The sequence below is a fragment of the Protopterus annectens genome, chromosome 10.part0, assembly GCF_019279795.1.
Source record: "Protopterus annectens isolate FY-2018-M chromosome 10.part0, PAN1.0, whole genome shotgun sequence".
In the NCBI taxonomy this organism is placed as follows: domain Eukaryota; kingdom Metazoa; phylum Chordata; order Ceratodontiformes; family Protopteridae; genus Protopterus; species Protopterus annectens.
The window spans coordinates 654,098,008-654,123,492 of record NC_056744.1 but is presented as its reverse complement, the minus strand read 5'-3'; the positions used below and the strand labels follow the sequence as shown (position 1 = coordinate 654,123,492).

The 25,485-nt window shown below is 46.4% G+C and overlaps 1 protein-coding gene across 1 annotated transcript in view; it reads left to right on the top strand.

Annotated features, from left to right (window-relative positions):
- USP24 (ubiquitin specific peptidase 24) overlaps window positions 1-25,485 on the top strand; it is a 4,679,666-nt gene that overhangs the window by 4,156,408 nt on the left and 497,773 nt on the right. Inside the window, exon 58 of the mRNA XM_044085508.1 lies at window positions 178-280. Within this exon, the coding sequence (XP_043941443.1) occupies window positions 178-280 (103 nt within the window). The remainder of the gene's footprint in view (window positions 1-177; window positions 281-25,485) is intronic.

Genomic DNA, 25,485 nt, shown 5'->3' with positions numbered 1-25,485 from the left:
ATTTTTTTCCTTGTAACATTTTTAATAAGCTATTTGGCTATTGCTGTTTGTAGAACCAGCTGATGACGACACTAGTACGAGAACCCCTTCCTAATCTGCTATCTTTTCTGTTTTGTATCTGACTCATAAGCTCATGAGTAAATTGTTACTCATCACTTGGTTTTGGTTTCTCAACAGAATCGCCGCTGGAGCTCTGCACAGGCCCGTGAGTTTGGTTACCTTCATAATACTTTGGCATTGCTTGTCTTACACACAGATGTCTCTTCTCAAAGGACAGTTGGTAAGTTTGCATTTCTTGTAGATTTATTTAAATTACCATGTATGAATGTACTCACTGTTTTAAGAAAATAAGTATAAGCAGATAAAAGTTCATTTCATGCACACCATAAACCCAGTAGCTTTATGCATAGCTGTAATGTGGAGTTTGTCTTATGCCTGTTACAAAGCATATATGTATATATATATATATATATATATATATATATGTGTGTGTGTGTGTGTGTGTGTGTGTTTGTGTGTATGTATGTGTGTGTGTATATATATATATATATATATATATATATGTATATATATATATATATATATATATATATATATATATATATATATATATATACATTTTTTTTTTTTTGCATTTACTTAACTATACAAGCATTTGAGCAGCACATTAGTTTAGGGGTCAGAGTTCATCATTTCAGGGTCTGGAGTTCATTGATGATCTCCAATTGTTATCTATGGAATTTCCATAGAGAGTTTATCTGGGTGCTTCAATTTCCTGCCATGTCCATCAACAACATTTATCCTTGTGTTGTATGTCATAGCTGAAAGGAATCAACAAAAGTCTAGTTCACTTAAGTGTTTGTTGAGGCAAGAAATTAATTAGTTTAAAAAATTATCTAGGGCATCATAGAGGAAAACGTGAACTAATCTTTTTACCTGTACAGCATGATGCTGTAAGTAAAGTATATTTTAACTGAACATCAAATAGTTCTGTCTCATTATAATTGTTTAGGTTTCTAGATTGTTTATCGGTATATTACTGTACATGCCTGAAATAGAACCGGAAATGTTTTGAATCATTCCTATAGATTTATTCATTATTTCTTTATGTGATACTAGTGAGCAGATGCAGTCTGTTCCTTTTGCTCTGTGTCATTGGCAGTAGCTTCACATATTTGTTTATAGTGCATCTCAGAAGTCTTGTCTTTATAGTATCCTAGGGAAACTTAAGTTTTACAAGATAAGGAAGGGGCTTGTTTGCTTACTCATGAACTCTGAATCATGACAAGCTTTGAGCTGTAGAAAACTTGGGCTGCTCAAAATATTGAAAATCCTTTTAGAATAGGAAAGACTGAGTGGCTAAGGACCATGTGTGCCTTCAAGTGGAGCACACGGGAGTCCTACTAGACATTTAAGGCCATAACTGCAGGTTTAAGTCCACAAACCTAAGTCAAAAGTGGAAATGTAAGTACTGTGTGCTTGTTTGGTGTCAATTTTTGCTGAACTGCAGAGCTAGTGCAAAGGAAAAACTCTAATGATAATGTCTTTGTTTACCAGAAAACTGAATTTCTTTTGGCCTGTATTGTGCATAAATACAACCTGATGCCAGTTCTGAACAAGGGATTTAAAAGTACTTTACCTTTCATTATCTTTGTAAGCAAGATATCTTTAACATTTCTGACTAAGTCAAAAGAAAGTGAGATTAGATGTTGCTTTTTTGTGGTTGTCTGATCTGACATTGGTAAATTCTTCTAGAGCTTTGGATCCAAGACACTGATTCCCTCTTCCTATTTAAATTTACCTTAGCTCTTTTTTATCATTTGATCTGAAGTAGGGACTTCATTTGTCAGCAACCTGTGGGTCTTGGATCCGATATCGGATCCAAGCTGGCAACTTGTTTCATAGCTAATGGATCCGAGCTCCTAGCTCCTCCCCTCACCCATAATCCCCTGCCAACCCTCCATGACCTCAGATCTAGTTTGCCGCGCTTGTGGATGGCCGGATTCCTTTGAGCTCTAGCAAAATCGTCAGTTAAGTGTGTTTTTAGTCAACTTTTCTCTACAGTTAAATTTAAAAAAAGTGTGTAAGAGTCAGGTTCCCTGTAATTTTTATTTTTTTACATAGTTTTCCCTCCCTTCGCTGGTCGCAGGTTCCCTGTAATTTTTATTTTTTTACATAGTTTTCCCTCCCTTCGCTGGTCATTAGTGAGTGTGTGTGTGTTTTTGGGGCCTGTGTGTTTGTGTAGCACTCCTTTTTCTTAAAAGTATGGCTGAGGCCCCAAAAGCCATTTTTTCTAAATGTACCGAGTGTGGCCATAAGCTCTCCCTGGCTGATGGCCACACTCGGTGCGTTCGGTGCCTTGGGGTTGAACACCTCTCCTCAGGCTGTACCATTTGTGCAGCGTTCAACCCCAGGGCACTGAAAGAGCGGAGGTCGAAGCTGGTCCTGGCGGGACTTTTGCCCCCGGACTCGTCTCCGGCCTCCGCTGCTCCCCTGGCACTACCACAGGCTGTGGTCATTGCCACTCCTGCCCCCCTTCCTCCGGCCAGGACTCAAACTCCCGTTAAAGTGCCGGAGGACAGGGAGGCTAGGAGGGAGAAACGGAGGGAGAAGCACCACAAACGGCGGGCCGAGGCCTCCGCTTCGGCCCCGCCAGCTAAGCGGGCTTCTCCCTCCACTGCTTCTAGGTCTCCTCCTCCTCGGCTCCGATCTCCTTGCTTCTCTCCAGGGCCCGAGGGGGAGGAGGCCTGATCTCCATCGAGGTCATCGAGGCGGCATTCCAGGCCTGCCTCGGTGGCCTCGTCGAGATCAACTTTCAGCATGTCAGATGCAGACTTGGACTGGATGGTGCGAAGATTCATCCAGGCCCAGCTGCAGATGGGAGTGCTCTTGCCTCCCCCTCCTTCGGGGGGGAGCTCGACACCCTTTTTCGCTCCAATTGCTCCTTCTCCAACCCGCTACCCGGGTTCGGAGCGTTCGGAGCCGGGGGTGGGTCAGCGCCGACAGTACTTGGTACTTCGGATCCGACCCTGCCGTCGAGTCTGTCAGATCCGACCTCTCGGAGCCGTGGCCCGAGCTTCGGATCCGAGGGATTCAGTGTTCCTTCGGCTCCATCCAGGTCGGAGTGCACTGGTCCTTCGGATCCGATGGTCTCGGCGCCGGCGCCGATCCCTTCATCGGATCCAAGTGGGAGCCGGCTCTCGGAGCCCAGGGAGAGCGGTTCCCCCTCGGCCTTCGATGTAGTGGAGAGGGCTCTGTCGAGAGCATCCGGACCCCCGGCTCTTGTCTCGGCTCCACCCTGCACTCCCTCTCTGCTGGGCCAGGCTTCCATCACCCGGCCTCAGGGACAGCCTGCTTCAATGTCCCAGGTTGTTCCATTGGAACAGGATGTTGCTGGCGAGACCTCCTTGGACAGCCCCCCCGAGGAAGTGCCTCGCAAGCACAAGTGCAAGAGGAGGCACGTGGACTCCCCTGAGTCCTTAACTGAGGACACGGACTTGGATGAAGGGGAAGGCTCCCCAAGATCACCCCCTGAGGATGTCTCCTTTGGAGACATCATGGAGATGCTGAGGATCAGAGGTGGGTGGTCTGCCCCCAAGGCTTCCTCCGACGAGTCCGTGTTTCTGGAGGCATTCGAAGCAGGCCCGTCTACCTCTTGGGTGTCCCCTCCGGCCGACCCCTTGGTGGACCTTATTACCACCAGGGCGTGGAAGGACCCGGACACCGTGGAGCCAATCCCCAAACGCCCGGACAGGATACTAAGCCCCCCCACAGACCGGTCACACTGGAGCAAAGGTTCCCCCGTAGATGCCATGTTGACGGCGGCAGCCACGAAGAGGGAACTAGCTCAGGAGAGCCCCTCAGTCCATCCACCGAGCAAGGAGTCCCGCTCGATGGACCGCTTAGGGAAGCAAGTTTTTAGTTCAGCGACCTTTTCGGTAGGGTCTCTGAACTATATGGCACACGTCATCAGGATGCAGTGGGATCTTATCAAAGAATACGCTTCCTCCCCCCCCTGAGTCCATGTCGGTGGAGGACAAACAATTGTACTCCACCTGAATGGCCACTCTGAGATCTATTTCAAATACCTCTATGCGGCTATTGTCCCACGCCACCGAGGGAGCCGCTAGAGCTAGCGGAGCGGGCCTAGTCATGAGACGTCAGGCCTGGCTCCGTCATTGCGACTTTGTGGAGCCCCTTAAAGCGGCCTTTGCAAACGCCCCTTTCGATGGTTCTTCCCTGTTTGGCAAAACGGTTCGCGAGACACTTGTCCAGAGCGAGAAGGATGGGAAGATGTTGTCTACCGTCGGAGTCCGCTTCTCTGCTCCCCAGCCGTCCTTTTCAAAGAACCAAAAGGGTCAGAAGAAGATGTGGTTCTGGAAATCGCAACATTCCCAACCCGCTCCGGACAACCAGTCCTCCCGTGGCAGAGGAGGACAGGGAGGACGCCGCCCCAGGGGCAGAAGGGCTCAGAGGAACTTTGGGTCCAGAGAACCTTTCTCTGACCGGCCCACGCAGCAGCCCTGAAGGGTTGCCCGACTGCTCCACTCTGGAGGCAGTCAGGGGGCGCTTCTCGGAGCACCTAGCGGCATGGGAGTCCATCACGACAGACCGCTGGGTGCTTCGAATTATATCCAGAGGATACAAAATCCCATTACTTCATGTCCCCAAATTCAAGAACCTCCCCGATGTACCACCCGATCAGAGGGAGGCTGCAGCCGCAGAGATTCAGCAGCTGCTAAGAAAAAGAGCCATCCAGCCCGTCCCCCAAGACCAGCTCGGATTAGGGTTCTACTCCAGGTTCTTTTTGGTGCCAAAAAAGACAGGGGATTTGAGACCGATTCTAGACCTGTCCCGTTTGAACCTGTCGGTAACCAAGGAAAAATTCCGAATGGTCACTCTTCAATCTATTCTTCACCTTCTAAGGGAGAACGATTGGATGTGCTCTATAGACCTCAAGGATGTGTACTACCACATTCTAATGGACAGACAGATGATCCAGGAGGTTCCTCCGCTTCCGGCTGGGAGCCAGTCACTACCAGTTCAGGGTCCTTCCCTTTGGCCTCACCACAGCCCCCAGGGTGTTCACCAAGGTATTAGCAGTGATTGCGGCCCACCTGAGACTCCAGGGAATACAGGTCTTTCCGTACCTGGACGACTGGCTCCTGACTGCCCCAACAAGGCATCTACTTTTGCTCAGCCAGAGATGTCTTTATCCGCCTAGCCCCCCAGCATCACCATCAATGCCGCCAAATCCTTTCTGGCCCCGACACAAGTCATAGAATTCATAGGAGCCAGAATAGACACCAGAGATCTACGAGCCTTCCTGACATCGGAACGACTACGGAATTTGCAACTTCATGTGCGAGCCATCCTCCAATCAGAGACTCCACCGGCGGAATTGGTCCTGAGGGCGCTGGGCTCCATGGCGGCAGCGATAACGCTCCTTCCATGCGCCCGTCTGAACATGTGGGTATTGCAGTGGACCCTTCTAGTACAATGGTCCTTTCTGTCTTTTCTCTCCATCACCCCATTGCTATCAGCAAGGCTTGCAGGAGGGCTCTATTATGGTGGCTCCATGCTCCGGATCTCCATACGGGCCGACCCTTCTGCACCTCTCCCCCTCTCGCCACGGTGACCACGGACGCTTCCCGCCTCGGGTGGGGGGGCATTATTGAGGCAGGACCGTCCAAGGCACGTGGAACGATACAGAGACCTCCCTGCATATCAACGTTCTGGAGATGAGAGCGGTGCTGTACGCGTTGCAAGCACTTCAGAATCTCCTCCCCGTAGGAATGATTGCAATTCAGTCAGACAACATGTCGGTTGTCTGGTACATCAACAAACAGGGGGGAACCAGGTCTTATCCTCTATGCCGCGAAGCCATGAGAGTGTGGGAATGGGCGATTTCCACCAACCGCTTTCTGATCGCAACGCACATTCCGGGGCGGGCCAACATCCTAGCGGACAAACTCAGCCACACCCTTCTTACCCCTTATGAGTGGTCTCTCAACCCACTAGTAGCGAAGCAGATATTCGCAATATGGGGGCAACCCTGCTGCGATCTTTTTGCCTCTCCCTCAAACACCAAATGCGGCAATTTCTTCGCTCTGATTCCCCCTCCAGGGGAAACCCCAAGAGACGCTCTGGTGCATGCTTGGCCACCCGGTCTACTTTATGCCTATCCTCCTCTACCCCTGATGCTGCAGCTCTTACAGAAAGCCTCACGGTTGGGGAGCAGGATGATCCTCATTGCCCCATTCTGGCCTCGGCAAATTTGGTTCCCTTACCTGTGGTCTCACCTAGTGAATCCCCCTTGGATTCTGGATCCCAGTCCGTATCTAATCTCCCATCCATCGGGCTTACCGACCCCAAATCTGGACAATCTGAAGCTGATGGCTTGGTTGCTCCATTTCCACTCCTAGTTAGGACTCCCGGTATCTCTTCACCAGTTAAAGCCATCCTCGTGGCAGCGCATAAACCTTCCACCAGGAAAGTGTACCGCAGTAAATGGAAACGTTTCTCCGTCTGGGCGGAGCATCATAATCTAGATCCCTTTACGGCTCCTCTTCCATCCATATTAGACTTCCTAACCGAACTTTTTCAGGAAGGCGCTAGTTGCTCAACTGTCAATCTCGCCTGCATTCTTACTCACGGGTTCGGAGCCGAACATCGGCTCCGACTCGGCCAACTTATATTTTTCTAGCACAAAGTCACTAATTGGCTGGGCTAACCTGGTATCCCATGTTGCACTGCTCCATAACCCCAGATCTCGTTTGCCGCTCATGTAGCTATGACGTGGTCTCGCTTGGCTGTGGCTAAGTAGTTTTAAAACTTCCTTTTCTCACTGAAAATTGTCTTTTTTCTTCACAAAAGCTATTTTAATAGCTGATTGCTCTTGTTATTATTGTTTTTTTTTGTGGTGTGAGTGTATTGTTTGTGGTATCCCTCCGTTCCTATGGGCTAGGCCCGTTTAAGTTAGAGGACCTAGTCCTCCCTCCGTTGTGTAGTTTGTCCCTTTGTTCGGTGTGTGACTCGTTGTCATGTCAGAATCGTTTAACTTAGAGATTCTTGTCAACTGTTGTTAGTGGTAGTTTCCCGCCTTAACCGTTGTGGCCTAAAGCCCTGTTTCTGTGGTGTTGTGCACTGTGGTTTTGCTGTTATGTCTAAGGATCAAAAAGAACACAAACCCTCCGGGTTTAAGAAGTGTTCTAAATGTAGCTACAAGATGTCCATAACAGATGGACATGCTGTTTGTGTATACTGCCTGGGAGTGATACATTTACAAGAGTCCTGTAGCTTTTGTCATGCTTTTAGCCCTAGGGTGCTACAGGAGAGAAAAAATAAACTTATACTGAAGGGTCTTCTTAAGCCTTCCTTTGAGGAGTCCTTGGACTCTTCCTCTGGTTCACAGTCTAAAACCAAGACTTCTAAGACTAAGAAAAGATTTCTGGCTCCATCTGCTTCATCGGAGCCACCAGAGAAGACTACCAAATTGGATTCTACCTCCTCGGCTCCCTTGTCTCGGGGCCGCAGGAGGTAGCTGTGATTCTTGAATATGCCTCGGCTCCTATCCTGTTAGAGCCCATTCGGGGCCGGTCTCCTAGTGTTAGACAAGGATCTCCAGATAGGAGATCACAGTCACCTCACCTTCTCTCTCCTCCAAATCCTCCAGACTCTCTGATTTGGATGTGGATAGGGTGGTCCAGAGGCTCCTGCAGTCGCCGGTTTTGGCAAAATTATTTTCGGCTCCAACCCAGTTGGCTCCGGAGCCAGTCCTGATGAGTGCACCCATGTTTCCTCCTCCGAGCACCTCCTTGTCTTCGGAGCTGGAGTTTTCTGCTCCAGGTGATGCTCTGCCAGCTCCGATACCTCTTAAGGATTTATCGGTGCCGACGTCGGCTCCTACCATGTCAGCTCTGTCCTCTGGTTTCGGAACCCGGGTTTCCTCTGTTGGGCCTGAGGGGGATATTTCGGGACTTTTGTCGGTTCTGAGCCTCCCTCTCGGCGCTTCCGCTCGGGGAACTTCGGTTCCGATCTTGACCTCAGAGGTTGATCGATCCTCTGATTCGGGGGGACCCACCTTTGAGGCCATGAGGAGCGCACTGGCCAGATCCTCAGTGACATCACCCGGATTGGCCATTCCATCCCCTTCCACTCTGGCTAGAGCCTCTGATGTGTCCCCTATCGGTTGACGGCGGAGCCCCAAGGTCGAGGATACCCCCATGAGCGGCCCCCAACTTTCTGAGGGCCCCTCAGAGTCTGTGCCTGAGGAGCCCCCAAGAAAGAAGTTGTGCAAGAGGAAGCACATAGACTCCCAGGATGAGTCTCTCACCTCTGATACCGACCTCGAGGAGTCAGAGGGGTACCCCAAGTCGTCCGATGACATCTCTTTCAACGACATGCTGGAGATTTTGAGGCAGAGAGGCGGCTGGTCGTCCAAAACCCCCTCTGAGGAGGAGTCGGTATTCCTCAAGGCCTTTGGGGCTCAACCCTCCCACCTCCTGGGTGTCTCCACCCTTCGATGAGCTCCTGGATTTAATCTCTCGAAGGGCGTGGGAGACTCCTGACTCGGTGGAACCTGTACCAAGATGCCCTAATAAATTTCTCTCAGCTCCCCCTGGGAAAGAGTTCCTGTCCAAAGGGGTTTCTGTGGATGCCATGGTGGTGGTGGTGGCCACTCAGCAGGAAGTAGCCGAGTCTTCTTCCTCCGTCCATCCTCCTAACAAGGAGTCCAGGAGTATGGATCGCACGGAAGCGCACTCTCTTCAGCGACCTTCACACTTCGGTTTCTGAACTATCTATGTCACTTTACTCGGCTCCAGAGAGATCTCCTTAAAAGAGTTAGGAGATACTCTAACGGGTAATGTACCTGAGGCATTAACACAGACGGTTAACACCCAGTTGTCTACTCTTGGCTCGATTGTCAACTCGTCCATGAGGCTCATATCTTATGCAGCCGAGGGGGCGAGCAGGGCAGCTAGCTCAGGTGTAGCTCTTAGGAGGCAAGCCTGGATGCGCCTGTGTCATTTCGCGGAGGCCTTCAAGTCTTCCTTCACTGACGCCCCCTTTGATTGGGTCCTCACTCTTTGGGACCAAAGTGAAAGACACCCTCACCAGATGCGAGCAAGAGGGAAAGACCCTGTCTGCCGTAGGGGTCTGTTTTTCCCTCCCATCTAGGCCTTACCACAAGGCTCAGAGGGGAGGAAAGATGTGGTTCAAAAAGTCACAGAAGTCTTTCCCTGCCGGTCAAGGTGAGCCCCCCTCCAGAGGCAGAGGAGGGGGTGGCTATTCTGGGAGACGCCGCCCTAGGGGCAGAGGAGGCCCTCGCAATTCGGGAGACCGTGATTCCTTTCGCGGTCCTTCCTATCATCGTCCGTGATGTATTGCCCGATTGTGCTGCTCCAGAGCCAATCGAGGGCTGCATTTCGTTGTACCCGGAAGCCTGGGCAAGTATCACTCAGGATTGATGGGTGCTTCATATAGTTACTGGAGGTTATTCTATCCCCTTATTGTCAGACCCTCCTCCACCACCCAAGAGAATCCCAGATGTTCCACCCAGTCAAAGGGATCACGCAACACTAGAAATTTCAAAGTTGCTGGAAAAAGGAGTCATCCAACCTGTCCCCTCAGACCAGATTGGATGAGCGACTTACTCAAGACTCTTTTTGGTGCCGAAAAAAACAGGGGACCTGAGACCCATCTTGGATCTCAGCCGACTGAATCGATATGTTCTAAAGTCCAAGTTCCGAATGATCACCCTTCAGTCTATTTTTCTGTTGCTGGGAAAAGAAGTATGGATGTGCTCCATGAATCTCAAGGATGCTTACTACCATATCAAAATGGACAGGGCATCCAGGAGTCACTTACGCTTCTGGCTGGGAGCCAGTCATCTCCAGTTTCGTGCCCTGCCCTTTGGCCCCACCACAGCCCCCAGGGTGTTCACCAAGTGTTTGGCAGTGGTGACAGCTCACCTGAGACGTCAAGGATTCCAAGTGTTCCCATACCTGGATGACTGGATCCTCACTGCCCCCACCAGGCATCTTCTCATTCAGGCCAGGGAAAAGACCATTGCCCTTTGTCATCAACTAGGAATTACCTTGAACTGGGGAAAGTCTGCCTTGCTGCCCTCACAGCATGTCACATTTATAGGTGCAGAGCTAGACACCGTTCATATGCGGCCGTTCCTGCCTCAAGAAAGGATAGAAGTGTTGCAGGGTCAGGTTCGCACGTTACTACCCCTCAAGAAGGTTCAGGCCAGATGGGTCCTACAGCTAGTGCCCCTAGCCAGATTACACATGAGACTTCTGCAGTGGCTACTCTCTGACCAATGGTCCTTTCAGAAACTTCCCCTGTCCCATTTGATCCTACTCACCAATCAGTGCAAACAGGACCTCTGTTGGTGGCTGCATTCCACCAACTTGAACAAAGGGAATCCCTTTATTCCTATGACTCCGGTTGCCACGGTGACCACGGACGCCTCCCAGATAGGGGGAGGGGGGGCATTATCTTGGCAGGATGGTCCAAGACACCTGGCAGGATCACGAGGTACATCTGCACATCAATGTTCTAGAGATGAGACCGGTGTTACTGGCGTTGCAAGCACTGCAGAGCTCTCTTCCCCTAGGAACGATTGCAATTCACTCGGACAAACATGTCTGTGGTGTGGTACCTGAACAAGCAAGGGGGAACCAGGTCTTACCCCCTATGCAGAGAGGCCATGCGAGTGTGGCAGTGGGCAGTGTCTTCCCGACGGTTCCTAGTGGCAATGCACATTCCGGGGAAGGCCAATGTGATAGCAGACAGGCTGAGCAGATCTATTCTGATGCCTTTCGAGTGGTCCCTGAACCGCCGAGTTGCAGAACAGATTTTCAACAGGTGGGGTCAGCCTTGCTGCGACCTTTTTGCCAATCCCCACAATATCAAGTGCAGCAACTACTTCACTCTGATCCCCCCACAGGGGGAGTCACCCAGGGACGCTCTAGTCCACGATTGGCCTCCCGGTCTGCTCTATGCTTTCCCTCCGTTTCCTCTGCTACCAAGAGTGATCCAGAAAGCCATTTCCTCGGGAGGCAAGATGATTCTTATTGCCCCACACTGGCCTCGCCAAGTCTGGTTCTCCTTTCTTCATCAGTATGCAGTGGACAGTCCTTGGACTCTGAACCCAGCACCAGACCTACTGACACATGTCGGGACAGTCCCATCCCTCTCTGCGGACCCTCAGGTTGACAGCCTGGCTACTCCACTTCCATCTTTAGTCAGACTTAATCGTTTTTCACCTGAGGTAGTACACATTTTATCTTCTTCTCATAAATCTTCTACCAGGAAGATTTACTCCAGCAAGTGGAAAAGATTTTCAATCTGGGCTCAGGCCAAGGGACTGGATCCTTTCACAGCCCCCATCCCTGCTGTCTTAGTTTTTTTATCCACACTTTTTCAGCAGGGTTCTGCTCCTGCTACCATTAAGGTTAAGCTGGCCGCTATTTCTAATTTTCATACCTCTTACGAACCTTCTCTCATGGCTCATAAGCTATGTAAGGCCTTTTTGAGGGGCACCTTGTTGCTTCGGCCTCCTGTGTCAGAACCCATCATGCCATGGGATTTAAATTTTGTGTTACACGCCCTGACGTCATCACCTTTTGAACCAGCTGCCACCTGTGAATTAAAATTTCTGTCTTGGAAGACTGCATTCTTAATAGCTATCACATCAGCCAGACGGGTGTCGGAGGTTCAAGCGTTGTCCATCAAATCCCTGTATTTAATATTTCATAAGGACAGGGTTTCCTTGAGACCTAATTCGTCCTTCCTTCCGAAGGTAACCTCTGCCGTTAACCTCAATCAGTCCATTGAGCTGCCAGTTTTCTTTCCTCAATTTTCCAACAAGGAGGAGTTTACGTTTCATCAACTGGACGTACACAGGCAGCTTCGTTTTTACTTACACAGGACAAAACAACTTCATAAGTCTGACCAACTCTTTGTGTCCTTCTCTGAAAATAAAACAGGTTTCCCTGTTTCTAAGATTACAATTTCCAGATGGATTTCTGACTGCATCTCCTACATTTACTCGTCAGCAGGCAGAGAGTTACCGTTCCCCGTCAAGGCTCACTCCACCAGGGCTGTTTCCGCTTCAGTAGCTTATCACTCCAGACTATCCTTGGATGAAATCTGTGCTGCAGCCACGTGGGCTTCTCCCCACACCTTCATTACTCATTACAAATTAGATGTGGCTTCTAGGGGCCGGGCTTCCTTTGGTTCCACTGTTTTCAGGAGCATCTTCCATTGAGCCTCCCAGGATAGAGGTGCTGGGGACGCTGTCCCGTGAGTAAGAATGTAGGCGAGATTGGACCACATAACATCTACAAGTTATGTACTCACCATAATGCTTGATGTATGTGGTCCATCTCGCCTCACATTCTTACGTTCCCTCCCACATTCCCCCCCTCCTGGAGGATTTGGAGGCGACATTTGTTTTCAGTACCCTTCGGTATTGGTTATTTTTTCTTTGCTGCCCTGGTTAGTGTTCTACTCTTCTGAACTGTGGTTGTGCATGAGGTGCGACTATGAGCTGCTGCAAACTAGATCTGGGGTTATGGAGCGGTGCAACATGGGATACCAGGTTAACCCAGCCAATTAGAGACTTCGTGCTAGAAAAATATAAGTTGGCCGAGTCGGAGCCGATGTTCGGCTCCAAACCCGTGAGTAAGAATGTGAGGCGAGATGGACCACATACATCAAGCGTTATGGTGAGTACATAACTTGTAGTTGCCATCTTTGCCTACAGACTGTACTCCTTTCCTGATGCCAGTAAACTATTTCAACTCCCCGGTCTGTGTGACTTCAGTCAAAGACATTTCTTTTCTGCTTTGTAATTGATTAACTCTTGCTGCCCTCACCCAGTTTATTGTATTTTCTGTTAAGTCTGTTTCCCTAGTTAACATTCTACCCTCTCCCAGTCTGTTTCAAGACCCCCGTCCCTGTTTTAACTCCCTGTTTGCAACTATGGACATAGACCCAGACTTCCATGGTGAGGGGAGTACCTTGTCTTAGGTCACAGTACAGTGTATCGTATACTTTCCCTCTTGGAAGGAGTGTCAAAACCAATGAGCAAAACATTTATAGCTTTACTGAAGCTCCCTGCCTACCTTTTTTTCTTTACCTGGTCATGTCCATCCTTAGCTGCTTTCACCTGTTACTAAAACCCTTCCTTCCTCACTTTGTTAAAGAAACTGCCTGCCTTTCTACTGCAACCTTCTTTTGACCCCTTTCTTATAGTTTATGAGGTTTATTTATATTTCTGTTATCCTTTGCCATCCCCACCCCCTTAAGAGTAAGGTGCTAAATGTCTACCCTGTAAGTTAGGCAACAGTTACCTTTTGCTTATTCCCCTCGACCTCATTTTATGGCTTTGCCCCTTTTGGCACTTTGTGTATGTAGTCACACTACTAGAAGGCCCTATAACTTGTTTCTTGCCCTTCCATCCCTCATCTATGGGAAATCTTAGCTTCTCTCTCCTGTTTGTCATTGTATTTTACCAGCATGTATAATGTTTACAAATTTTCCCCTTTTCCTCCAATCCTATCATGCCCCTTTTCACTTTTTCAGTCTAATATTATCTCAACCATGCTCCTCCTTGGATTAATCTGTGCGTTCTACTGTAAACAGTTAAATGATTCTGCCTTTTCCAACCAAAGGTCTTTTTATTCTGTGTATCTCTCTCGTCGTTCACATTTGATTACCATTATAGTGCGATATATGTATGTATATAATTTAGCAGTTTTTTCTCTACTTACTGAGACAGATTGTGGCATCAAATCAGCAGGGGTGTTATATTAGAAGTACCTTCCCTCAGTATGGAGGAAACTACAATTCATGTGTATTTACTTCCTCCATTTCTTTTATAAAGGAGTCTGTTGTACACCATCTGGAGCTACTCTGTTTACTTTTATTACAGGACAAGACAGTCTCCACCCCCCCCCCCCCCCAAAGTATTTTTTCATTATGATTATTAATGTTCCTAAGACTTATAAACCTTTTTTTCCTCAGACAGTGTTTGATACAGTTGTTTTTATATGACTGCTTTGCATGGCTGGCAGTGACCCCTCCACCCCTGGGCTATACCATCTCATGTGTAATTAGCTTGAAGAAGTTGCCACGACAGCATTATATACCACTTTTAAATTCTCAATTTCTAGCTACTAAACAAACATTCCAAACAATTAACTCAGTTAAATTGGCAAAAGATGTCAATACCATTTTCCTTTAAATGCTTTTTAACTACTAAAGGTAGAGAAAGTGCTCCATCTTGATTTTTAGTCTAATAATGCCCTTATGATGAAGTCCCACTCCAGTTAACATGAAATTAGTGTTCAGCCCCAGACCTCAGTTGTCATTCTGCCCACCTTTTATGTGCTTGCATAGCTCCTAACATCCCTGCCCTTTTCCTGAGGGCTTGGTATTTCTTGAACATTAGAATTATACCTTTTGACTGCATATCCACTCCTTTGGGTACTTCTTCTTTCAACTGCTCATCCGATCCTTTCTCGCTGGTGTGTGTCACTGCTGTGTTTGGAATCAAAGCCTCTTTCACCAACCCCCCCCCCCCGACCACAAGTCTAATCAGAGTTGGGTACAACATTTTGAATGTAATCCCTTTAACTTTGGCCAGTCTGTGGATGGGGTTATAAGCTGATATTTTCCTTTTTGTGTCCACTAAATAATCTTGATCAACATATATCTGTACCTCTCCAGACTGTAGGCGTTGACCTAGCTTCCATAGCAGAGGTAACACTTTTTTGAATAAATATTTTGCCAATATATCTATTGTCTGTCTCAGACTTCCATGTTGTGCTCTACCAGGGACCCAAGCTGTTCTTTGAGCTCTCTGTAGGAGAAACTCTGTCTCTGATAGTTTTGTTCATTCTGACAGTAATTTCTTGATAAAGCCCTTGCAAATTCTTCCTTCTGTATTTTCTGGGATTCCTGCACCAGCCTTAAAGATCAAGTACCTTGCGTGGCATGTTTCTAGCTAGGTGGCTGACAGTAACATAGAAACATCGGTACTGCTGTTTCCGTATCTTAAAATTAATTTTTGATCTTCAACAAACTCCTGCAAAGTCACTGCCCAGCACAGCTGCACATTTGACAAGGCAGAAGTGCATAATGGCCAGTAAAGCAACTGTTTGCACTTTATTTTTAACACCTTGATCTCTTGTATCCAACTGTTGGATGGCATTGAAATGTTCATTCACGGCTTTTCTAACTTCTCCAAGGATCTTATTTTCTTTATTTATGCAGTTTGGTAAGTGGGATAGAGCTCTGATCCAAATCAACCTATTTTTGTCTCAGACTAGATAAATATAAATGCTGTACACAAGTAAGTTAAGAAGTATTATGAATACAAAGAAAATGTGTGATGATAGATATTAATCAGTAGTAGTAATAAAGTACAAAGTACAATAGGAAGGGGTAGTTAGAGGAAAAAGGGAAGAGAATGAAATAGTGAAGGGACAGAGCACAAAGTGCAAGGTAGGCAAGGGAACACAGAAATTAACTATATACAATATATAAAATGCAGTAGAGATGTCACATAATACTATAAGGAAGTAATGGGAGGAAGACAAAGGTGCTTGACTTATGAAGGGGAGAGTTTGGGATTAGGTGATTTGTCCAGCAGGAAAGCATTTGGAAATTGATTCTGACTTGAAATGATCTTTAAGATGCACATAAAATGATTGGTACAAGGTGAGGTATTTAATAGGGGGATTCCCAGAGGTTGGGGCCTAGGGTGCAGAAGGCATGGTTAGTGCAATGAATTCAGGTTCTGGGAGATATTGTCTTCAAGTTTATTATTCATGTTTTTGATTTCCAGAAAAAATGTCTTTTATTGTAACCTCTGTCATCTTGATTTTTCTTTTACTGAGCAACCGTATGCAGGCCCTCTCTCCCACATTCTGTGCAGGGGCAATTTTCAGTTTTGTTTTTGAACTCACCTTGGTATTCTTTCTTGATGTCATGTATTAGAGCACCACTTTTCTTTATGTGTTTTTGTACTTTGACTAATTTTCACACAACCAAAAACATGTTCAGTTATCTGATATAATTGAGCAATAGCACACATGCTATTACTCGCTCCACGTCATATGGGAAGTCCCGCCAAATGTGTGACTTTCTTCCAGAAGTGTCATCCCATTTTATGGAGATTGATCTGAAGCCTTCGCAGTATCCATTGCAGACCTCTTCCCAGTTGTGCTGCTTTTTATTAGTATGCAAATAAGTGCGAGTGCCATTTCACTATCTTCTAATGCCTAGTACCAACATTCAGTTTGTTACATGGTACCCTTTAAGGATTTCTGCATGTGAGTATATGCCACTTGATGATCCTTCCCATGAAGAATTTTTAAGCTTATGAAGAGCAACTAGGACTGGTCCTGAGCACCTGCCCTCTCCAAAAGTAACTGTCCAAGTCTCTGGAGTAGTTTGAGATGTCCTTGATCATTTCTGCCTTGGAGCCATTCAGTTATGATTCCAACTGGGTAATCTGGATGCACCCAAACTTTGCCTGTACATCCCCTGCATAGGCCAGTATTTTGTTTTATCACCTTGAGTGGACATTGCAGCTCTATAGGCAACCTACTGCTAACTCCTGCATTCACCCTTCAGTGTAGCATAGATTCCAAGGACTGCATCATTTTGTTCCTTGCCACCTGATGAGAAGTCTGAGGTTGTGGAGTGGTCTGTTAGGAGAATGTACTCTTCTGATGTATTGAGGCTCAGGGCCCTCAGCTGTTAGTCTCATTTGTCCGAGTTCATGTTCTACTTGGTTAAGAAGACTCTGGTTATGCTCAAGGGATCTCTCTGAGACAAAGTAATGAGAATCTTCATCATAGTCTATTTGTGGCATCACTAGTAGAATGCCACTTTTGCTTAAACTGTACTGGTATGTTAGTTAGGGTTGCAGGCTTACGTAAGTGCCTCTGTGGGATAGTATAGCTGAAGGTGTCCTCCCTGATTGAAGAACAGTATCCTTGGCTGATCACTTCCTAGAGAAAATTCTGTTTGGCCAGTCTGCTCATGACCTCATGAGTGGCCTCAGGAGGAAGGAAACATGCTGTTACTTCTCTGAAGCACTTTTATGATCCTCTTTCTACTATTTCTTAACCTTACAGACCTAAAACAGTAAGACTCCTTGCCACCTGAGACAGTTCAGGAAAACATGTTCATGCTTGTTCCCATGTTAAATGAGTTGTTGTATGGGCAACTTTACCAGATCTGCTGGAATTTCTCCCTTCTGCTTTTTACACAGGCAAATGTTAGGCATCAGGCATGAAACCTAATAATATAGGTATAAAAAGTGACTTAATGGCCCTTGGGCCAGTAGCCTAGTACCTACCTATGAACCTATCTTCATTAGCACTCTTCAAGAAAAATCTTGATGAGTGGATGGGAAATAGGAAATACACCCCGGGGATCACTTCTGTGTCTCTGCTCGACAGTGGCACAGGAAAATAACTTTCTTGTATGGCGTAAGCCAGAGAACCTTGTTGGCTAGGCTTACGTAGGCCCTTTGTCCAATAGGCCTAGTACCTACCTATGAACCTATCTTTTTCATTATAAGATGTTTTCCTTTATTGCTGCATTGCGAAATGGTGCACAGTTTGTTATACCATTCTTTACCAGATCAGCTGTGTTTTCTTAACATATATGCTGAATGTTAGTTGTAGATCTGAGAAGATGGTGCACCCGTTTCTAATGACAGATGTGGCTTCATGCCAGTTTGCTGCAACAGTCATGACTGCTAGATATACTATGCTATACCTTTTTGCACTTTTGTATCTTGTTCTATCAGACTGTACAAGTTTGTTTGGAATTAGATCAAGCTCCTGTATACACAAGGACTTCTAAACTCACCTTTTGGCAGTGGTGCATAAATATCTGCAAAAGGTGATGTTCTTCATGTTTCACTGTTGCAGTCATTACATTTGGGTTATCTTCTTGCAGGTAGCCCTCAGTCGGCCTGATTAACAGTCTTGGGTCCTGCGTCGGCTGCTGTCTCTTCTTCCGTGACGTCAGGGGTATAAAAATGCAGCCGACGTCATTACATCAGTTTTTCTTGCCCCAGATGTCAGGTGCCCCCCTAATTGGAAGCAATTAAATCAGTTAATCAGGCCGACTGAGGGCTACCTGCAAGCAGATAACCCAAATGTAATGACTGCAACAGTGAATACACTCAAACATTTGCATTTATGGTACGTGTACACAATTGTACTTTTTGGAGGCCTGACCTGGTAAGCACTGACATTTCCCATCTGCTTTTTTTTTTCAATTTAAACTAAATTCTTCAAGTTTTGTAGCATGTTTACCATAACAGAATCTAGCATCTGAGTTAATTAAATGTATCTTATCCCTTTCAGACATCTCTACTCCTACTGTGTTGACCCTGACTAAATCAGCCCCAGCTAATGCAATGCACAGGCTGCATAAAAATTATCACTGTCCAGCAGCTGACACCAAGCCTGAAGATCATCCTTGAAAGAACTGAGAGTAGATATGCTTGTATAATCCAGCAGATTTATAGGTTCATAGGCGTTTAATAGGCTAACGACCACAAGGGCTTTTTTAAGCTTAGCCATGCATACCAAATCTCTGACAAGTTCTGATACCCTTGATAAGTGTAAGCAGAGGTTTTGGAGATGAAACATTTACAAGCAGGAGCCTGGGGAGGTATACCATTCACAGGTTTCCTGTGTCCATTAGACACATAGATGCCAAACCAGGGATGAATTTCCTGTTCCCAATCCAGTTGTGCAAGTTGCACTTGAATTGGGTTAGGGAGAACTCTGCTTCATGTGGATGGGGAGCATGTTCCATAGATAGAGTTGTCTATGGAATACATACCTGTCTCTCCAGCAGGTCCTGTTTATATCACAGGCAAACTTTAAGTCTTTAGAATGGGTAAGTCTGATGCTTTTTGTTTTGTGGATATGCAGGAGGTCCATCAGAGTAGGATCTGGCAATGCCCTGTATGCCAGGCATAGATCTCCCCTCAAAAGCCTGTAGGAGACAGAATACAGGGATATGGCCTTGAGGCTGTCTGTTTAGGACATTTTACTTGTTCCCTGTATTCTTTTAGTGAGGAACTTCTGTGGACGTTCCAGTTGTTGGATATGCCTGTTTAGGTACATACCAAGGGGGGGGCACTGTACTCAGTGATAGGTCTGATGAATGCTAAATATAGTGGAACAATAACTTCCTTGGACTTAAATGCCATACCTTTGTTTATAAGTTGCGCAGCATAGAATGATTTCCTTACTACTGTAGAGACGTGATGGTCAAAGGGTAGATTACAATCTGTGTGTGTCCCTAAGACCCTGACTACTGGGTCCAACTCCAAGGGGTGTGTTGTCAATATGATAGTTACCAGGGATGGATGATTTCCCAAAGGATACTATTATGCATTTATTGGCATTTAGTTTTAGTCCATGTCTTTGACACCAATTGTTTTTCTGTCTCAGCCCCTCCTGTGTCAGTGTGGGATTCAGTTGACAGCTCCTAATTTGCAGTCATCTGAAAATTTAGTCAGCCAGAGACTACTGACATTGGCCTTGACTTCAGAGAAGTAAATGCCAAAAAAGGAGCGGTCCAAGGATTGATCCCTGAGGGACTCCACTTGCGACTGGCCTCTTTATGGCCTCTTTGTACAGGTAGACTCCCCAATTCTAACTTCCTGGGTCCTCTCTGTGAGCAATTTGGCTATACACTGGGTGATATATGAGTTTGTACCTAACCTCTTGAGTTTATCAACAAAGCCAGAGTGGGATATTGTGTAAAGTGCCTTGGATAAGTCAAGGTAGGCAGTGTGAACCATTTTTCCCTCATCCATTGCTTTGGTTACCTTCTCAAAGAAGGCAACCAGGTTGAGTAGGCATGATCTGCCCTTGACAAAATCAGACTGAGTTGGGTCCAGTGTCTGGTGGTTTACCATATCTCTGTTGATCATTTCCATTATAATTCTTTCCATGGCTTTACATATAAGACCAGTGAGACTTATGGGTTTGTAGTTTCCAGGGTCTGTAGATGGGACCACCTTTGTGCAGAGGTTTGGCTGTTGCTGATGTTCTTCATGTTTCACTGTTACAGTCATCACACTTGGGTTATCTGCCTGCAGGTAGCCCTCAGTCGGCCTGAATACCAGAGTCTTGGGATTTCTGCGTCGGATGCTGTCACCTCTTCCATGATGTCAGGTCATCAGGGGTATAAAACATGCAGCCGACTCCATTACATCAGTCTTTCTTGCCGAGAAGGAGCCCGAAGCAAAAGCAGTTCACAAGTGCCGGTCAGACTCTACCTGAAATTTTCGTGTTTTTGAGTTTCTGACCTGAAGTCTTGTAAAGCTAAGTACTCCATCGGGGATTCTTTTTTCTTGCTCTAACTGATGTCAGAGAAAATTAACAATTGTTTTGCCTGTGGAAAGCAAATACCTCACAGAGATTTTCATTCTTACTGCATCACCTGTTTAGGCCCAGACCGCGACGTCCCTATCTGTCGGTTTTGTACCTTAACACCTGAACCATTCGTCGCCGGGCTATTTTTCTAGCTAAATTCTTTCGCTCTTCGTTCTCCATATTTCAAAATGGCTTCAGTAAGCTATCCGACTACCGATCTTGCGAAAAAGCACAAAGAGACAGACCGCATAGTTCAAAAACCGCCGACGACACTTCGTTAAGCTTGTCGCCAGTCCGCCAGTACTCAGTAAGGTGCCTTTGCAGCCCAGTAGAACAAAGGGGACAGGGTTTCTACTCCAGATTTTTCCTGGTGCCCAGAAAAGAGAGCTCTTTGCGCCCAATCCTGGATTTATCAATCCTCAACACCTTTCTGGTGGTCCCAAAATTCTAAATGCTTGCACTGCAACAGCTTCTTCCTATGCTAGCCAAGGATATCTGGTTAGTCACCCTAGACTTAAAAGAAGCTTATCTGCACATCCCCATAAGGGAGTCTTGCAGGAAATATCTAAGTTTCAGAGCAGGCTGTATGCACTATCAGTTCTCTGCACTTCCCTTTGGCTTATCTACTGCACCCAGAATATTCACAAAATGCCTGGCTCCAGCCTTTGCATACTGCAGGCAGAGAAATATTCAAATCTACCCATACTTGGATGATTACCTGATTCAGGCAGACAGTCAGGAATTGCTCCTTCAGCACCTGGCATTTGTAAAAAGACTTCTAACTTCACTGGGATACACCATCAACGAAAAGAATTCACAACTGTTGCCCAGCCAACAAATTGTATTCCTGGGAGCAAGCTTGAACACAATGTCCCAGATGGCATTCCTCACTCCAGAAAAGCAGGTCCATTTGACAAACTATTTCAGACTAATGGATAACAAAACCCAGCTATCTGTATGGAAAATACTGCAAACCTTAGGGTTCATGGCCTCATGCATTCTGCTAATTCCGTATGCAAGACTGCATATGAGGAAACTTCAGTGGTACTTAAAAAGTCTCTGGTGTCAACATTCTCAGGACCTGGAAACAGTGATTCCTATCATACCTTGTCTAAGGGCAGAGTTCCTTTGGTGGGCAGAAGCATGCAACCACAACAAGGGACTTCCTTTCACTCAACCCCTTGCTGCCCAAACCCTGACAACAGATGCATCAGACTATGCATGGGGGGCTCCCATGGCAGGCAAATGCATTCAAGGCAAATGGAGCCCAGAACAAATTCCCCTGCATATCAATCAAAAAGAGATGCTAGCTGTGCAGAATGCTCTGACAGTCTTCAAATACCTTATCCTTCCAGGACAGCTCCTGATAAAGACAGACAACACCACAGTTATGTGGTACATAAACAAGCAGGGCGGGACTCATTCTTACCCACTCTGCAGGTTAGCCATGGCTCTGTGGAACACAGCCTTGAGCATCCAAGTGCACCAGCAAGCTCAATTCCCACTAGGCAAGCAAAATTCACTGGCAGACGACTTAAGCTGAAGTGTACTGGACCCTCACGAGTGGAAACTGGAACCTAACTCATTCAAACTTTTAACCTAGAGCTGGGGAACTCCGGAGGTGGACCTTTTTGCCTCCCCCAAAACCACGAATTGAACAAATTTTACACCAGGAACCCTCACAGTAGAGCCTGGAAGGTGGATGCCCTATCCTTTACATGGGAAAACCTCTCAATTTATGCCTTTCCTCCTTTGCCCCTCCTCTTAAAAGTACTACTCAAGATCAAACAGGACAGGCCAAGGGCAATCATTATTGCACCAGACTGGCCACGCCAGCACTGGTACCTACTCCTACTCAGTCTGACTGGCACCTACATCAGACACCTTCCCTGCTGTCTCAGCAGGAGGGACAGCTTTTGCATCCACAGCTGCAAACCCTAAACCGTGCAGCCTGGCTTATCCCATGAATACACCACCAGCATCCCTTAGCAAACAGGTGCTGGACGTCATCCTTGAGGCCAGAAGGCCTAGTACTAGGATATCCTATGCTTAAAGGTGGAAAAGATATTGTTCTTGGAGTCAGTCTGAAGGAAAGGACACAGCTGTGCCCAACTTACCTCAAATGCTTGATTACCTAGCAGAGCTGCTCCGCGGAGGCCTATCCTTCTCATCCATTAAGATTCATGCCTTTGCCATCTCAGTTCATTATAATACTGAGCCTCCTCTCTTTTCTCATTCTCTCATCAAGTAGTTCCTGAGAGGAGCTAATAATTTAAGGCCCCCTAGGAGAGCTCCCACCCCGGCCTGGGACCTTAACTTTGTACTGGAAAAGCTCACACTTCCCCTTTTGAACTTGCTGCTTCAGCAGAGTTAAAATTCCTCTCTTGGAAAACAGCCTTACTTCTAGCTATTACTTCAGAAGAAGAGTGTCTGAGTTTCAGGCACTAATGGTGGTGGAGCCCTTCATTATTTTCCATGCTGACAGGGTTTCCTTCAGGACTAACCCTTCCTTTATGCCCAAGGTGGTATCCAGTGTGGCTTTAAACCAATCCATCTATTTGCCAACCTTTTTCCCTAATCCTCAGAATAGAGGGGAAAGGATCCTGCACTCCTTGGACGTGCACAGACAGCTTAGGTTCTACCCTGACAGGACTAAGCCTTTCAGAAAATCTGACCAGCTACTAGTCAGCTTTGCTACAGGGGAAGAGGGCAAGGCCATTTCGAAGCAAACCATTTCCAAATGGATAGCACACTGCATCCATTTCTGCTACAAGCACCATGGAAAACCTACCCCTCTGGGGATCAGAACTCATTCCACTAGAGCTACTTCAATCTCTACAGCATTTCTCAGGGGGGTCCCCACCAGGGACATCCTGGAAGCTGCAACCTGGAGTTCTGTACACACCTTCACTAAGCATTACCACTTACCAATTTTTTCTAAATCCAGAGCTGGATTTGCTACAGCAGTTTTACAAGGCCTGCTAGCCAGCCCCAACATTTCTTGACTGCCTCCACCCTTCCTCAGCTTTGGTAATCAACCCAAGTGTGATGACTGCAACAGTGAAACATGAACATAGTACAGTTGTGCACACTTACCATAAATGTAGATGTTTGAGTGTATTCACTGTTGCAGTCTCCCTCCAGCCCCCTGGTTTTCTCTACCCTTTTTTTACCTATCCTGTTTATGGCAGGGTTGTTTACTTTTTACTGGAGGTGTTCCACACCATGTAATAGCTTCCTGTTTTGGGGGCTCCTGACATCTAGGGCAAGAAAAACTGATGTAATGGAGTCGGCTGCATGTTTTATACCCCTGACGACCTGACATCATGGAAGAGACGACAGCATCCGACACAGAAATCCCAAGACTCTGGTATTCAGGCCGACTGAGGGCTACCTGCAGGCAAATAACCCAAGTGTGATGACTGCAACAGTGAATACACTCGAACATTTATGGTAAGTGTACACAACTGTACTTTCTCCATCCATGAGACACAAAACCTTTTTGGAGGCTACAGATTCCAGAGGCCCTGATAGATCATGTTTCATGCTATTTAGAAAGCATCCTGGGATATTGTCTGGGCCCATTGATGCAGTGCTCTTGGTCTTTAGAGCATTAAGGACCTGTTCCCTAGTGATGGTAGGAGGAGTTATATTTGATGGTATTTCCTGAGGGAAGGTTGAGGGGGAGAGAGGGGTAATGTTGGAGCTGAATTTATAAGCCAGGAGGTTTGCTGCATCTTCTGTCTCATTATAGGTGTTTCCATTTACAATGAGCTCTGCACACAATTGTGTATTGCCTTTGAGGTTGGGGGCATAGCTAAAGAATGCTTTGTGGTTGTCCTCGACCATGGAGGCCAAGCTTACCTCAAATTTGGCTTTGGTAAATTTTATCTGTCCTCTGAGTTGTTTGTTTAGTTTGAAACATGAACATAGTACAGTTGTGTACACTTACACTTCTGGGTGCTGTACCTCCTAATTTTTGCCATGATTTGCTTCCTTTTGTTATACAGCCTGTTGATGTTTTTATTCCACCAGGGTGGCTTGTTTTTTGTTAGTTCTGTGCTACTTCCTGGTGTGTAGAGCTGCCTCTCTGCAGCTATTAGCATGCTTGTACAAGGTTTCTTTGAACAGTTCTGGATAGGCAGCAGTGTTCTTATGGTTTATGGGGGTTCGAAATTTTACCAGGTTATCACTTAATAGCAAGCTATGACTTACAGCTTGTAGAATCTGACTGCAGGCACAACTCAGTGTCCATGTACACTCACCAGACGTAGATAGCTGTATTGGTGCTGCCGCTGTACAAGAGGAAGTGGCTCCCTAGAACCTTGAACAACACCTATACCACTGGTATATATTACAGCCCATAATACTGGGCCATCAGTTTAACAGATTTTTGTGTAGCCCAAAATATCAGACAGTGAATGCATAGCTTCTTACTTCCCCTCCACTGCAACAGGACTGTTATTTTGCTTTCATTTTCAGACTACACCGTCCTCCTTTTCTTTCTTTACTGCAGTATCTTGTAGCTAATATACTAAATGCTTAACTGATCATGTAAGTCTGTTCTTAGTTTTCCTGGGCTTGCATATACTGCTCCCTGTAATTCTCATTTCCCCCTCTCAGCTTCTGTTTTACACTGTTCAACTCATACAGTTAGCCATCTCTGGAAACTTTCTTGCCTTATGCTATAGCCAAAGTTTACTGGTTGTTTTTCTCAACACTGTTGCATTGCTGAATTCAGTGGCTGGACCCTGTTCCATTCGCCTTTACTTCATTTGTGCTCAGTCTGTTCCCCCAGTTCCCCCCACCCCCTTTTACTCTACATTTAAACTATCCCAACTCCACCCCTACACTTCTCCCAACTTGTCTCTGCATCAAAACATTTAGAACATAACCCAATCGCAGTTGCCCTACAATCAGCATCTCTGATTCATTTACTTAAAGTGCTGCAACCCAGCATGTCCTTTTAAAAGTTGTATTGCTGTAACTATAACTACTCTTGCCTAGTAATATTTACAGTGCAAACTAATATCTTCTGCAAAAC